The sequence below is a fragment of the Syngnathus floridae genome, chromosome 3, assembly GCF_059516105.1.
Source record: "Syngnathus floridae isolate MCC-2025c chromosome 3, RoL_Sflo_1.0, whole genome shotgun sequence".
In the NCBI taxonomy this organism is placed as follows: Eukaryota; Metazoa; Chordata; class Actinopteri; order Syngnathiformes; family Syngnathidae; genus Syngnathus; species Syngnathus floridae.
Window position 1 is genome coordinate 7,310,225 of NC_142415.1, and position 14,198 is coordinate 7,324,422.

General features: G+C 40.1%; 1 protein-coding gene across 1 annotated transcript; it reads right to left on the reverse strand.

Moving 5' to 3' along the window:
- Positions 1–539: 539 nt before the first annotated feature.
- Positions 540–13,928, reverse strand: slc17a6b (solute carrier family 17 member 6b). Its single transcript, XM_088371707.1, has 12 exons — positions 13,130–13,928; positions 11,810–12,065; positions 11,165–11,283; positions 9,896–10,010; positions 9,110–9,197; positions 8,925–9,011; positions 8,361–8,503; positions 8,048–8,197; positions 6,402–6,534; positions 5,982–6,092; positions 4,665–4,792; positions 540–3,556 (listed from the first exon to the last, which is right to left on the reverse strand). Exons 1-12 carry the CDS (start codon positions 13,201–13,203, stop codon positions 3,212–3,214), a joined length of 1,749 nt encoding a protein of 582 aa, XP_088227833.1. The 5' UTR covers positions 13,204–13,928; the 3' UTR covers positions 540–3,211.
- Between the last annotated feature and the right edge of the window lie 270 nt (positions 13,929–14,198).

Sequence of the window (14,198 nt, forward strand, 5' to 3'; positions counted from 1 at the left end):
ATGAAAACCACTCCCGATTCTTTGTCTAACTAAATTGTCACATCTTAGTGAGAACTACCTTTCATTGTTAAATGTTCAAAAAAATAATTGAAGTAATGTATTCTTAAACAGGTTCACCACACCATTGTTGGTTGGTCTTCTCTGCTTCCGTTGGTAGAGGTCTCCTCAATCGACATAACACTCCCAAATAGCTCAATAAGCACTCTTCCTCCCTTTCATCTCCATTAAGACGTTAGAGCTGTCAATAGGTCCTGTCCACCACGTCACTATTGATCTCACCACCAGCAGGGAAGAAGGGTGGCCATTAGCTGAGCACATCTTATGCCTTCACAAGTGTAGCAAGCCTGCGTCAGCTCCAACATGCTTTACGACTCTTTTCCATCACATTGATTTGACCAGGCTGGGCCTGAACTTAAAAATAACCAGGGCCATATAATCTTGTCAAACGTTTGACTTCTCAGAGTTTAAAGGAAATTCTTTACCTGAAGAGCATCTGAAGAAACCACCGTGATACCCTGGGAAGAACATTTAAGCCCAAGCAAGGGACCAGTCAATGTTTATTGTCAGATCTATACAGCTTAGGTCCAGCAAATTTGAAAAGAATAATTGATTTGTTTTATGTTTATGGAAGAACACTGGAATCGCATCGTAAGATCATATTGGAGTATTCCATGTCAAATTTTTATCAGTGCTGGCCAATTGTGACATTGGCAACGTTGCACATTGGCACATTCTTTGCAATTATGACTAGTATCAGGTTGCAAAACAAACAAAGGACACAGAGATTGTTTTTTGCTTTGCTGTTGTTTTTTTTAAAAAAAAACGTTTTAGAGTATTTTCTTTTGACACCAACAAAACTCTCAGTTTACACAGCAACAGAAGGCAAATAATTACACTTCAACTTCAGAGGCACAAAAACAGGAAACTACTTTATGTTGCACAATTGTCTTTTTGGAAAATACAGAATCAGATATTGTCTATTTGCGTCACTGATTGTTTGGACAGTGAAATCTGGAAATAACACAAGAAAAATATGCAAATGATACATAGAGGTTCAGAAGGGAAACAGGGGTCGAGCCACTTGATGAACAATGTGATCAAACTAAAAATTTAATTGTGTGTGTGAGAGAAAGAGGATGGACAAGAGGAGAAGGGACACAAAAACATACAACAAGCACAACGAGAACGGAACAACATGACGTTAATAGAGCAGCCGTTGTTTACAGAGCCAAGTTTATCCTTCTCATCTGGTGAGAAAAACCATCCCAAACACTTTGCTTTTAGATGTTGTCAAAGATATTTGCGGCAGTCTAAATATTGTGTGATATACTATCGATTACTATAGCATCTTTTAATATAATATATTGCTGGTGTCAGGCCAAAACCTCACAAGTCACATTTGGGCGAATTTGATATTTTTTCTTAAATATCTAATATTGGTCAATTCATATGTGTGGGTGCTATTTTTTACAAAGTATTGTTTAATCTAAAGTGTTGAAAGTGCCTTGCTCTTATTCACGATGCAAAGCTGGTGATTGGACCAAACTTGACCATTTTGGGGAAAATTTGGGAGTTAGAAGGTTTCGGCCCAATGCTAGCATTTATTTATTTATATATTTATTTACAACTGTCTGTAATTTTTTACATCGATTATCACAAACTAGAAACAAACATTTTGAAGAAATGCACACAGTACAACCTGTTGTTGAGTAATGGTGACTTTTAGAGTTGGACCAGAACTGTTACTATGGATTTATTGCTTTGTACAGTATAGAGACATGTTTGGTGCCACTTGCACACTGGTGGTCCAGACTGCAACCTTGTTGCTGATGGTCTTTGCTCGCTTAGAAAATGTAATTTTCTTGCAAAACCAATTTTTGCTCTTCACCTTTGGTTAATTGTGCGAAGAAATGGAAATATCAGTAACAGTTTCTGAGACACAAGCATAGTCATTCGAAAGGGGAGGGTGAGCAAAAGGAAAGTTTCACCACAAAGTCTCATGCATAAATACTCATTCACACACATTTATATTGGGAAGTGCTGATGAATGGCCCTCACTGAGAGTGAACTTTGGCCCCTGGAGCAATTCTAAAATGGAATGTGTTGACCCATTCTTTATCTGTTACACTATGTGCACATGTAATAGGCCAATAAATAGGATTTGTGATCTCTGTATTTACAAATAGTCAAAAGGCCATTTTCTGGATGGAAAATCATGATTTTACTGGTATTTAATAGTTGGACTTTGTTCTAAATATCAGGAAAGGTAAACATCCATATACTCTTGGGAATGTTCACGTCATCTTTTGTCATATAACATCTTTCTGTTAGCTATAATGTGCTTAAATTATGTGCATTTTCTAGTTGTGCTACTCGAATGTTTTTATATTCTGAGACAAACAGGCTAATTTGTCTTTGCATTGCACCAACCCTCTGATTAAATCTCACACTGAATATTCTTCCACTAAAAAAAATGCTGTTAACACCTCTGCATTGGTGATGATCTGACGTGTGCATATTTGACGACCAATCTTTTGCGATATTGAAATGCCACTTGTTGCACTACACGGGTGGGGTTGCTAACATCACACAGGGGTACCATGATACAAAATGGAGCACACAGCGCATCAACATCAAAAAGAGACAAACCTTAATGTCCAGTTACCAATCACAAGTTACTATGTCACGTGTCAAATGTCTACACAAGAACAAAAAAAAAAATGTGCTCTTAATAATGATGCGATACAATCAATATTGACGGTGGTCAGTTTCTGTTTACAAAGCTGTGCAGTGACAAGTTTCGAGATCTTTGTGTCTGGATTGTAGTTTGTGGTATTCGATCCAGAACCAAGTCATGTGATTAATGAGGGATCTCCTACTACAGGCTTCTGCATGTTTTTCTTTTAGAGGCCTCTGCTGATGGGATGAGAATTTCTACATCAAAACACAATTTCACTCCAGATAATTATATCTATCATCAATATGCATTATAATACATTTACAGGTTGCCAATTTGATATGTGCTCAACATCTTTTGATTGAAATACATATTTAGTAGATTTTCATTGATACATTTTACTTGTGCAAACAACAACAATGGATCGGGATTTCTTTTTTACTTTGATTTTTTTATCTTTCTTATTTGATGATATTATTTTTGACTATATTGACACATACCCGAGAGGTCTACGCATGTATCATTGTGTTTGGTCTAAGAATATCCCTCCTGCTGCTGCCCGTAACCATAGCCTCCTCCCTGAGACTCTTCTTGCACATACTCCTCCGTCTTCTCCCAGCTGGCGGCCCAGCCTCCGTTCACCTGCGTGGTGGCACCGTACGACTTGGCGGGCCCACCGTAAGCACCGTAACTCTGTGTGATGTCACCCGTCTCCTCCGCCAGCTCGTCCTCGTCGATGAAGCCGCACTTCTCTTCGCTGGTGAGCTCGGGGTCGGCCCAGGGCTGTTTTTCTCCCGATGCAAAGATCCCATAGAACACCACGCCCCCATAGTGCACCATGGAGGCAATCAGGAACACGTACTGCCACTCTTCTCTGGTCTGAAGTGAGCAAAGGAGGAGAGAACAATGTTTATATTGAATTCATAACAAGTAGAACCCCGCCAGTGAGAATTCCTAAACATTAATAATTACAAATATTAATGGTGGTCAGCCAGAGCCAGAAAGACCGTCTCTGATATGTAACTAACCTACATCTACAACCTTAATGATCATTTTTGTTCTATTATTTTCTCCATTTTGAAGCATTTTTCTTGGCCACACTGCTTCCAGTATGTGTCTGTGCATGTTGTTTTGTCCATTCAGGTTATAGGTTTGAAATTTTACTTTGTCCAATTAAGGCCCTTGGCCAATGTAACTTCAACTATATCAATGTAGCGCACGGCCGGGTTGGATGAAGAAACTTGAGAGTGTTGTAACGTCCTTTTCCTTTTATTCGGTCTCATGTACTACAACATGTCCCAGACGCGGCTTTCCCACACTACTCACTTGGATCTCCATCCCTCCTCTCTTACCCCGAATCTGGACCCGTGAGGACCCTTGAGCTGCCTTAACCCGCCTGCATGGATGTCCAAGTATCTTCTGACTAAAAAACTGGACTTCTCGTACATATTTATTATTACTTGCATGCAACTAATACAAAAATACAAACATGTCAAGTGGACGACATCCTATAATTAAATTATGACAACTATTGTATACCCCACATCAACAGTCTCTTTTATTAAAGTTTGTCAGTGTCTTCAAATTGATTGGTCACAGCAAGTCAGGCTCGACTAGCAAAACTCCTTCTGCCTTCAATCTGCCAGGAATCTGGATATTGTCCGTGTTTGTTATGTCATTCATAAATCATATTGATTGGAAACTACCTTATGCATTGACAGTTGTATGCTTTTATACAATGTTTTTGTAGATTACAGACAATTTCAATTAATCTTTGATGAGTGGGGCAGGAGTTTGTCAAGATTGGATCGATATGTGGTACTGTATAATACAATATATGATTACTTATATCACACTTTCGCAACAGCTGTCACTGTAGCAAAGTATTTTGTCAGATCATAAACCGACGCGTGATTAGATTAAGTTTGTATGGTGTTATTTTGTTTTTTGGGGGGTTATTTTAGGCATGAGATGAAAGCTCGTTTACCTTGTGTTTCGTCATGGCACCAACAATAAGTGGACACACCATCCCAGACAGGGTACCCACTCCGTTAGAGATGCCCATGAGGATACTGGCATAACGGGGCGCGATATCCAAGTGGTTGACATTGAAGCCTGAAAATAGAATGTGAAGGAGTCATTGGGGTGGATTTGTGTCGAATTCATGACGAGTCTTTAAAACCTGATTATAAAATCGAATAGAGGGAGATATTGTAAGGCATAAAGAAACAGAATGAGTGACAGAGGTGTCTGGAAAAAGATAGACTACCAGTGGAGAAACAGGCTATAAGTCGCCATGTTTCTACCCGCTCCCCCACTCTGAGTGGCTGCTCCAATCTGTCTGCCTGACAAATCTCTTGAGACCATTGGCTGTGAATTATTTAACACTCCAGGAGAAAGCTCAGGAACAACAGGCAGTCAGTCACATTTTGCATGCAGGCAAAAACCTTGCTTTGCTCTCTAACTATTATAAACAGTTATTAATGAGCTGATTTGGCAGCAACAACACCAAAAAATGAAATGCAGCAATTGCAGTTGCACATGGATAGAGGGCCTGTTGTGGATGCAAATTCAACATCTTTTTTGCAATCCTCTCAGCAAATTGCTACAAATACACATTGGGATTTGAAATAATACCAAAAGGTATGACTTATTTCAAAGAAATGGCAAATTCTTTCAAAGATGCCATCAAATGTAGACCACTACAGAAAGTAATCAGGTTGTCCTATTGTAAACTATATCCAGACACCACAAGAATAAACAGTGCTGTCATATAGTAGCAGTGTCAAATTTTTAAAACACTCTTAATTTTTGACTGGTAGAGCTACCCAGCTTCACTGCAGTAAACTGTGGGTTAGTTGATATAAAGAAATTACATATATTAAAATTTTATTTTAGTGACACGTCTGCCACAACTGATAGATTTCGGCTCCCGTAACATTTCCAGGCCGACCACAAATTACAGCTGTGGGTTGTCCAGACAGAGGACCCAAATTTATGCAACATAACCTGTGCTTACAGTGCATCTGTTCATATAATTATATCTAAATAACAGAATATTTAACAGTTTTCAGTATTTTTCAAGCAAACATGGGCCTATTTTGGTATCAATTTAACAAAATGTTTATTATTGTGATTGAAGCTAGCAGCAGTGAAGAAATTGAATTACGCGGGACAGTAGTTCATTCTGTGTATTTTGTATGTGATCCCCCCTTTGGTTTCTAATTCCCGTGGAAGAATTTTCGACAAAATTTCAGGACATTCCTACTGGCATATCCTTCATGTAATATTCACATCTACTAACCTGATATAGCAAATCCACTGAAGCCAACTGCCAACACCAGGAAGGAGATGGCCACGCCTTTGCTGTGAGAGTATCCTACCACGAGTAGCAGCGTAGCCTCCATGCCAAATCCTATCAAAGAGGAACAGCAGGCTTCATACAATGGCACATGAAAGCCCCCAAAGCCCGCAGGCTGTTGCCCATCATGATGCCAATTGAATTAAGCGAGCGTGACGATTTTCTCTCAATTACATAAGGGGCGGAAATGAAATCAACGTTCAATGACAATCACCGACCGCAAGTATTGAGCATCGCACCAGCACACTGACCGCCAAAGCAAAAAAGGAACAGTGTGTATCCAACGTTACGACAGTCACACCCTTTAGTTGTGCAAAAAGAGGTGTGAAAATTGATACTGGGCCCTCAGCCAAGACTTCTCACCTCCGCAGTTCATGATTTTTCTGACTGTGGTTGTTGACAGGATGTTCTTGCTGCGCAGGTAGTCGGCCAGCTGGCCGCCAAAGGGCACAATAATGGTCATCACCAAATGGGGCAGCGCAGACAGTATACCAACCTACGGCCACAAGGAATAATAAATGTAAACCAATCATTCCTACAAGCTTTTGGCTCTGACAAACTACATGTGAGGAAAATGTTTATGTGACAAAAGCTCGAATTTATTAATCTTACTTTATCACTATCTCATCAGTAGTTAGTTTGTCTTGAGTCATGATTAGATTTTCTTTTTCGTATTAAACGCTAACCCCTTACTTGTTTAGAAACATTTGTAATGATTCTCGAAGTATTTTACATACGCCACCAACGGTACAATGTCTCCCTCTACTGGTAAGCAAAACAATCACTGTCAAGTCTGTTGTATTGAACTTTTTTATCACAAAAATGTATTTAGGTGCATTGAAAAAGCAAATGTACAATATGTCAATCTATTTTTGATTCGGTTTTGATTTAGATCTTACTTTGTTTGCCTTGTGTCCCTGTGGTCAACATGTATCTCGTTAAGTTATTTGCCTTTCTGTTCCTGTAAATAAAATCCTTTTTGAGAGAACGCCAACCCCGCTTCTCTGCACCTTAGCACAATTCTGTTTAATACCATCATTTGAGTATCTTAATTTGACATTTTTCAAGGTTTAAGCCCACTACAAATGTTCAAATTTCATAAAGTTGTTGGGGCTCACAACCTAACAATTAATCTGTCTTTTGAAGATTTATTGATGTATCATATTAAAAACATGTTTTTATTTCCATCCCTTTATTAAAAATAGGACAGTATTTCAAAATGAAACAATTATGATTCAGTTAATAATTTGGTCTGTAACTTGTTATAAAATAGGCAATAATATTGAGCTATGTTTTATTGAGCTAATATTTATTTTTATTTGACACAAAAAAAATAATCAGTTTTCTCTCGTGAGGATGATAGATTTACTGTTGACAGGCTGAAATTATGAGAATTTTGGATACTTTTAATTAAAAAGTGTATCCAAACAATCAATTATAAAAAATCATTATCGATAATTTAATCATAGTTGTTGATTAATTGTTGCACCTCTACTTACAATATTAAATACATGTTTTAGGCATAAGTTAACTGTCTTGTTTTAGATTAATACTTGGGTCAACTGTGCTACTGTAGTTTGAAATTGGTCATTATGGTGGTATTTTGATACCTAAATAATTTTCCGGATGGTACTGAAGTTGAGCTACACTTCAGTTGTATTCAACTTTATGAAGGCATAAAAATAAAAGATAAACCTCCTCACTTTTCTGCCTTCCCGCCCCTTGTACTTGTTCCAAATCACACATCTACAAAGCGTAACTAATTAGAATACACAGTTTGTTAGTCCGTCATTGCCGATTTTTTCAGTCCTGTTGTCTGGATTATTGCCATCGTTTGTGGCCTTGTTATGCAATTTCTGCAGTTCATAGACAAAAGTCTCATTGAGTGTTCGATTTATTCCAAGAGCAAAGTATTCCGTGCTCCTGAACGTTTGACTAGCACTTGCTTGTGTGTTGGTCACTTCACACAGACTCAACATTTCAATCTATCAAGCATGAAAGGGATTTACCTTGCTTATCTCAAAGCCAAACACTTCCTCAAAGTATGCAGGTTGGCTGATAAGTAGCAAGTAAAATGTCCAGCTCCTGCAGAAGTTGGCCACAATGATTGCATAGACGGGCATTGAGGTGAAGAACTTCTTCCAGGGTGTCTTGAATTTCTGTAAGAGAATATTTCTCTGCAATTCATTTTACTATATGGGCATATAGAACAAAGCAGTACACTTCAATAAATAGACATGTACTCAAGCTAAATTATTGACTGATGTAGTAATTACTGTTCACTGATAATGTTGTTGGCTTTGTTGGGATGTATCTCCTCACCTCAGCAGGGCCCATTAACATGGCACTCTCTCCGATGCTTTCCTCGATGTAGCAGCGCTCCTCATCAGTGATGGTTGGATGTTCAGCAGGGCTCTCATAAGAGACCAATATCCAGAACATGTACCAAAAGATGCCAACGCATCCTACACATCACACACAAAAAGAAAAAATGAATCAGGATTTTTAAGATCCCTGAAGATGTGTTTTTACACCCCAATTTTAACTGTGCTTATTCAAATTGCTTGATAGAACTTTCCAAATGCCTGAGGGACTAATGCTCCAGCAGGACAGCTATGTATCTGTTTCCAGTACAGAGAGAAAGATGGGGGGTCAGTTATTAGCACAGCAAAACATTGGGGGAGGAAATCAATACTTGGTCTGCCTGGTTAAAAATCCATTCGACTTTGACTGGATGCACTGATAATCAACCTTTGTGATTATATTTTTCAGTTCTATGCTTTCCTGCCTTGATAAAAATGTAAGCAAGCTGTAGGACCCAATGTGAATATCTTTCATATTTTGTTACTGTTACGTAGATATAGTCAGTGCCGTAATTAGCCATACCATAGACATAAAACACTGAAGACCATCCTGTATACTGCACCAGTATTCCAGCCAGAGGCATTGCAATCACAGCGCCAGCATAGGAGCCTGAAAAGAAGCAAGACAAAATAGAGAAGATGCTCACAGGTATAAGGTCATTCTAAATAGAAAATCCTCCCATAGCAGACAATAGCCTGAATAGTTACCACAGAAAGAGATGGTGGCCAGACGACTCCTTTCAAGTGGAGGAGCCCACTTACTCCAAATGCCATGACAGGCAGGGTAGGTGACTCCCTAAATGAGATTTTTGAGAAATACAAGTCAAGCAAAGGCTCTTCTTCGAACACAAGCGCCACTACAATTTGATATGTATTAAGTACTGAGTGCACGCCCTTTTCTATGACCCATGGTTAACAAGAACTAACAAGATGATCATTTCCATTCTTGTAATTAGCCTGAACAAATGATAGCTAATGAACGTGGTTGCTGAGCAAAGCAACCGTGTAGCTACATGTTCATCACATGCTAATTTGTACAAGCCGTGCCAACCATACGGGGTAGAGCTGTGTCGTTTTAATGTTGCAGGTTATGATATGTGAAAATTATCTCACTCTCAAAGCATTGGACATAATTTGTTCACAGACGTACAATCTTGCAATCTACAAATCTGGATTTTCTTGTGCGTGTGTCATGTATTTCTTTTTTTTTTTTTTTTTTACTAAAAACCAGACTTATAAATGGAATGATATATATTTGCTTTTCTTGTATTGAAAGTACAGTCAAGGAAAAGAAGGCTCTAGGCAACAAAGCTGTAGTGGACTCGATCAATATTGCGCATCTCGAATTTCCACTGGCTGAATATCAAGTGCACTTTACGCTCCTTTGCTTTTCCGCTGTGTAAAAATTCAAAAAGGCCAATGTCTGTAATAGCTAAGCATCATACAGCCCTATAATGGAAAAGTGCAGATGGTTTTGTAATTATGGCTGCTTACCTCCACCAGTCCTTGTAGTATCCTAACGAAAATGACACAACCATAATGGACTCGAGCAGCCGAGGGAATGAACATGTTGAGTATTGATGTTAGCACAATGGCTGCACCAAACACCCTAAAATGATCAAATGCATTTGAATAACACAAATCATATCAATCACCCTCACAATTATTTCAAATGTAACGTTTGTGCCCAATAAAGCTGTTTTTAACCAGATTTTTAAATATATTAAACAAAAACGTGAATATTCAAACGTGTTGAGATCATTAATGCTGATTTAATTGTAATTCCATTAGAGTGATAATCGTTCTCCTCCAATGGTTCAGCAGCATAGCAGACGTCATCGAAATAAATATTTAACACAGGCACGTCCCATCGCCATGTCGCCTAGCAACCAAAGTCGGAGCTCTTGCCCCCCAAAAGCGTTTCAGAAATGTGATCCAAAACACCAAGTGAATGTGCGCCCGTCTGTGATATAAACAAATAACATGAAATTCGAGAACTAGAGGCGTGAGGAAAGTAAGTATATCTGACTACACTCACGCGCGCGCGCGCGCACTCACGCACGTACACACAAATACATGCAAACAGCTATTTCTCATTTCTGTCACATGCTCCGCCTTCCTCATCTGCAGCACACGGGAGGGGGCAACCCTAATCCGGTCGACTCCTGTGTCAGGCACGGGACCAACATGGCGGCAATTACATCTGTGTGCAGCAGAGCACGCATGAGAATATCGAAATGTTGAATTAAAAAATAATAATAAGTGGACACTTTCTATTCCATTTGTTAAAAATACCATTATATAATTTTATTATCATTATTATTATTATAAATCTTGTAATCTAATATATAAAGGACTTATATAAACGAATGACATAGACATGGCATGAGCATAAAAGGCCTTTTTCCAACAACACATTGGTGGTCTCCTCACCACGCCCCTGCAGATTAGAGCCCGCGGCCCCTAGGGAGCTCATTAACAGGTGGCACAAAGCCCGACACCGGGGCCTATATGCCCGCAACATGCATGGCCCACCGACCCCCCCCCCCCTCCCCCCCGCTGCAACGCATATCAAATCCCCCCCATATGACAAAATACTGAATGTATGTGGATATGTATTCATAGACTACTGCACATAGGCGAACGATAAAATGTTTTAAGGAACAACAAAAAATATGAATAGATTTTTTTTTTTTTTTAATTCAATGCACTTTTGAGTTGGGTGACGTGGAGCTGGGTGTGACGTGGAGCTGCCGCATATACCTGTTTGCAGCCAGCCTGGATGAGATGTATCCTCCTGGGATTTGAGTCACTATGTAGCCCCAGAAGAAAGATCCGTGAATCATTCCCACCGTCTCTGGGTCCCAGTTGAATTTGGCTTTCTGGTAAATCGTTCGGAAAAAATATAAAGAACACATTTTGATGATTTAAAAAATATATATTTTCCAGAGGGAATATTTGCAGGCTGATATCTTCGAGTAAAAAAACATAAAGCTTTGCATTAGTCACCTAGCAATTTCCCATTACAAACGCTTGAACTACGAAATCTTGGCTTTCCTTTAATACAGCACTATGACTGAGACCTATATTTTTATTTATATATATTCTGCTTATTTCTTATATGTTTTGTTCGATAGGCCTAAAATTAAAAAAAATGAGAAAGTCTTTCACCTAAAATTATTCATGCGAAATGCCGTCTGTCACTTATGCATGCTAATCCCAATCGACCTATTGATATTTGCTTCTTTAATAAGATGTTCCTAATGTTTTGTATATTGTTTTTTGACATGGGAAATCGTTTTCACGCATTTGGAGACACGGGCCGTATTTGTCACGAAAAGCTGTCACACGCTTTTAGTCGTTCTATCCTATTGTCTAAAGCTCGACGCGATTAGGTATTGGGCACACCTCTTTAATGATTATTTTGCCGTTTTGGTGAATGGTGCTGTTGTTGACCATGCCCACGATGGCCACGCCCAAGTTACACCGGATGCCGAAGGAGATGCAGAATCCCAGGCCGCTCATGATGGCGATGATGTAGCGGCGCGGCAGGCCGAAGCAGTTGCAGTCGCACAAGGGGGGCTTCTTCTCCGCGGCCTCACGTGGCCGTCCGTCCTCAGTCAACTCGATCACCTCCGAGCCTTTTTGTCGCTTCTCCATCACCCTGTACAGATCCCGTCCAGTACACCGGGACAAGACCGCACCGACATGCATGAAGATCGTGTGAAAAATACCAACGTGAGGCCATGTTTCATTTTGGTTTACTCTGGAGCAAATGTCTGGTTTCACATGTCTGGTTTATAAAATAGACGGAAGTGGAAGTGGGAGGCCTTAGGCGTCTCAGGACACACCTCCAGTGAATTCAAATTTAAAAGAAAATAACGGGATGATTAAATGTCATCAGGTTCATCATTCTCCACAGTGTAGGGGGAAAATGGAAATATGTCCTTGTACCGCATTGCAGCATCACTTTTATGCTCATTAGCATTCAGCGGTCCGAGCACCTCCCAACGCACGTGTGGGTATCCCTCAAACGTCTTCCCTCTTTTTTTCGCCCCCTCACGCACATATTTTCGCTGCATTTTTTTTCTGTGCAATTAAGGGATATATATGTATTTGGATGGTTAAAACGCAAGAAAAATAAACAGTATTTAACTGGAACCCATTTGTCGGTTTATTCCACATACCCCCAAAAATCGTATCAATTGTTTATGATTAACTACGTTTTGCTGCATGTTAATAATCGAGCAGAGTGCGATGAGAAATGATTCCCGATCGAGCAAAGAAAATGAAAGATCCATACCACGCCTGGAGGGGGGTGCCTAAATAAAGCTGGATTTTTTTTTTTTTAGTCATTCATATATTTATATTATTATTTTTTTCAGCCAGTCATATATACGTTTGTATGTCTAAACCCATTGTGGGCCATACGGTATAATTCAACTTGATTTACAGTAATATCCCACATCACACTGCAAGTGTCCCTGTATCAATTGAATGACCCCTGAAAATGGCATCAAGCACGCGCGCACGCGCGCGCGCACATACACACGCACTCGATTGCATAATTCCTCTCACTTCAAGAGGCGTGCCTCTCTCTGTAGTTGTAAATGACTTGTCAGTGGCTTGCAGGTGTGTTAAATCTTTCATTGCAAATAAAAATATGACATGAAGACTTTCTCAGCTCTCCGTTCAGGTACGATGAGTCAGAAGCCATCGCCTCCTTACCTGTGCATGCGGCCCAGGGTCTTCCCCGCCAACTCCTTCATTCCCGCCGTGGCCCTGGTCTTGATGGACTCCATATCCAGTCTGTATGTGCAGGCCCGTGCAGTCGTTGCTGTTGTAATCTGTTTTTTACTGCTTGTACGTCATGTTCCTTCGCGGGAGAGCCGACTCGGGCGGCTACACGGTGAATAACGAGCCAAGTTGTGATAGAGCAGACCAGTTCAGACAGGATCCAGATGATGGCTCTTCTTTGTCGATGAATCTCCTCAAAGAAAAGCACTATCTGCTAGTGAACTGGATTAGACGACGTGAGCGCCTTCATCCAGCACCAACTCTGCTCCTGGATGGCGAGCTGGTGAGCACGAGGCGCAACTGGCCAGCAGCGAGCAGCAAAAACCACAAAATGAGTGGATGACGAGTGAACGATAACACTCACCCAGATAGGAAAAGGAAAGAGGAAAAGCGACAAAGTTGATATTATAGATGAAAGCGATGTAGAGTTGCGTGTATAAAATCAAAGCGGGAGTGAGCCTCTGCTGTCTCCTGTGCTGAGCGCAGGTTGATCTGACAGCGTGTTCAGCACCGAGGTCAGCGACAGCCTTAACATCTGGACACGTGCAACATAAACAAGGCCAAAAATCACCATTCAACACCGAAACATATTTCCCCCAGTTATTCATGTGTTTATAACGTAGTAACCGTACGTTACAAATAATTTGAGCCGTTTTCTATATGTTGCTTCCAGGTAACTGCATGGTGCGATTTTATTGTGATGATTTTAACTGAATGTGAAAAAAAACATCAAAACGCACAATTAACACGCAAACATATAAGGGCAGAAATCCCCTATTTGGTAGTTGCAGCCCCCAAGGGCGGTGCCATGGAAACCGAATGAGCAAGAGTAGATTTTCCCTCCAACCGCCTCCCCTGCTCCGCGTAGGAATCCATCAATAATGTATGTGTCTCACCACATGTTCATCTCCCAGACAACCACGATACATGAACAAATTGTGCGATTAAAAAAAACGAAGTGGGGAAAGACGTTTGAGTACTTATCCTTTTTTTTTTACTT

Excerpts from the sequence above, each read along its gene's own strand:
- slc17a6b (XM_088371707.1), bottom strand. The coding sequence starts at position 13,203 with ATGGAGTCCATCAAGACCAGGGCCACGGCGGGAATGAAGGAGTTGGCG. Across the intron at positions 12,066-13,129 it reads ACCCTGGGCCGCATGCACAG|GGTGATGGAGAAGCGACAAA; the intron begins GTAAGGAGGCGA and ends GGATCTGTACAG. Across the intron at positions 3,557-4,664 it reads GTGCCATGACGAAACACAAG|ACCAGAGAAGAGTGGCAGTA; the intron begins GTAAACGAGCTT and ends TGCTCACTTCAG.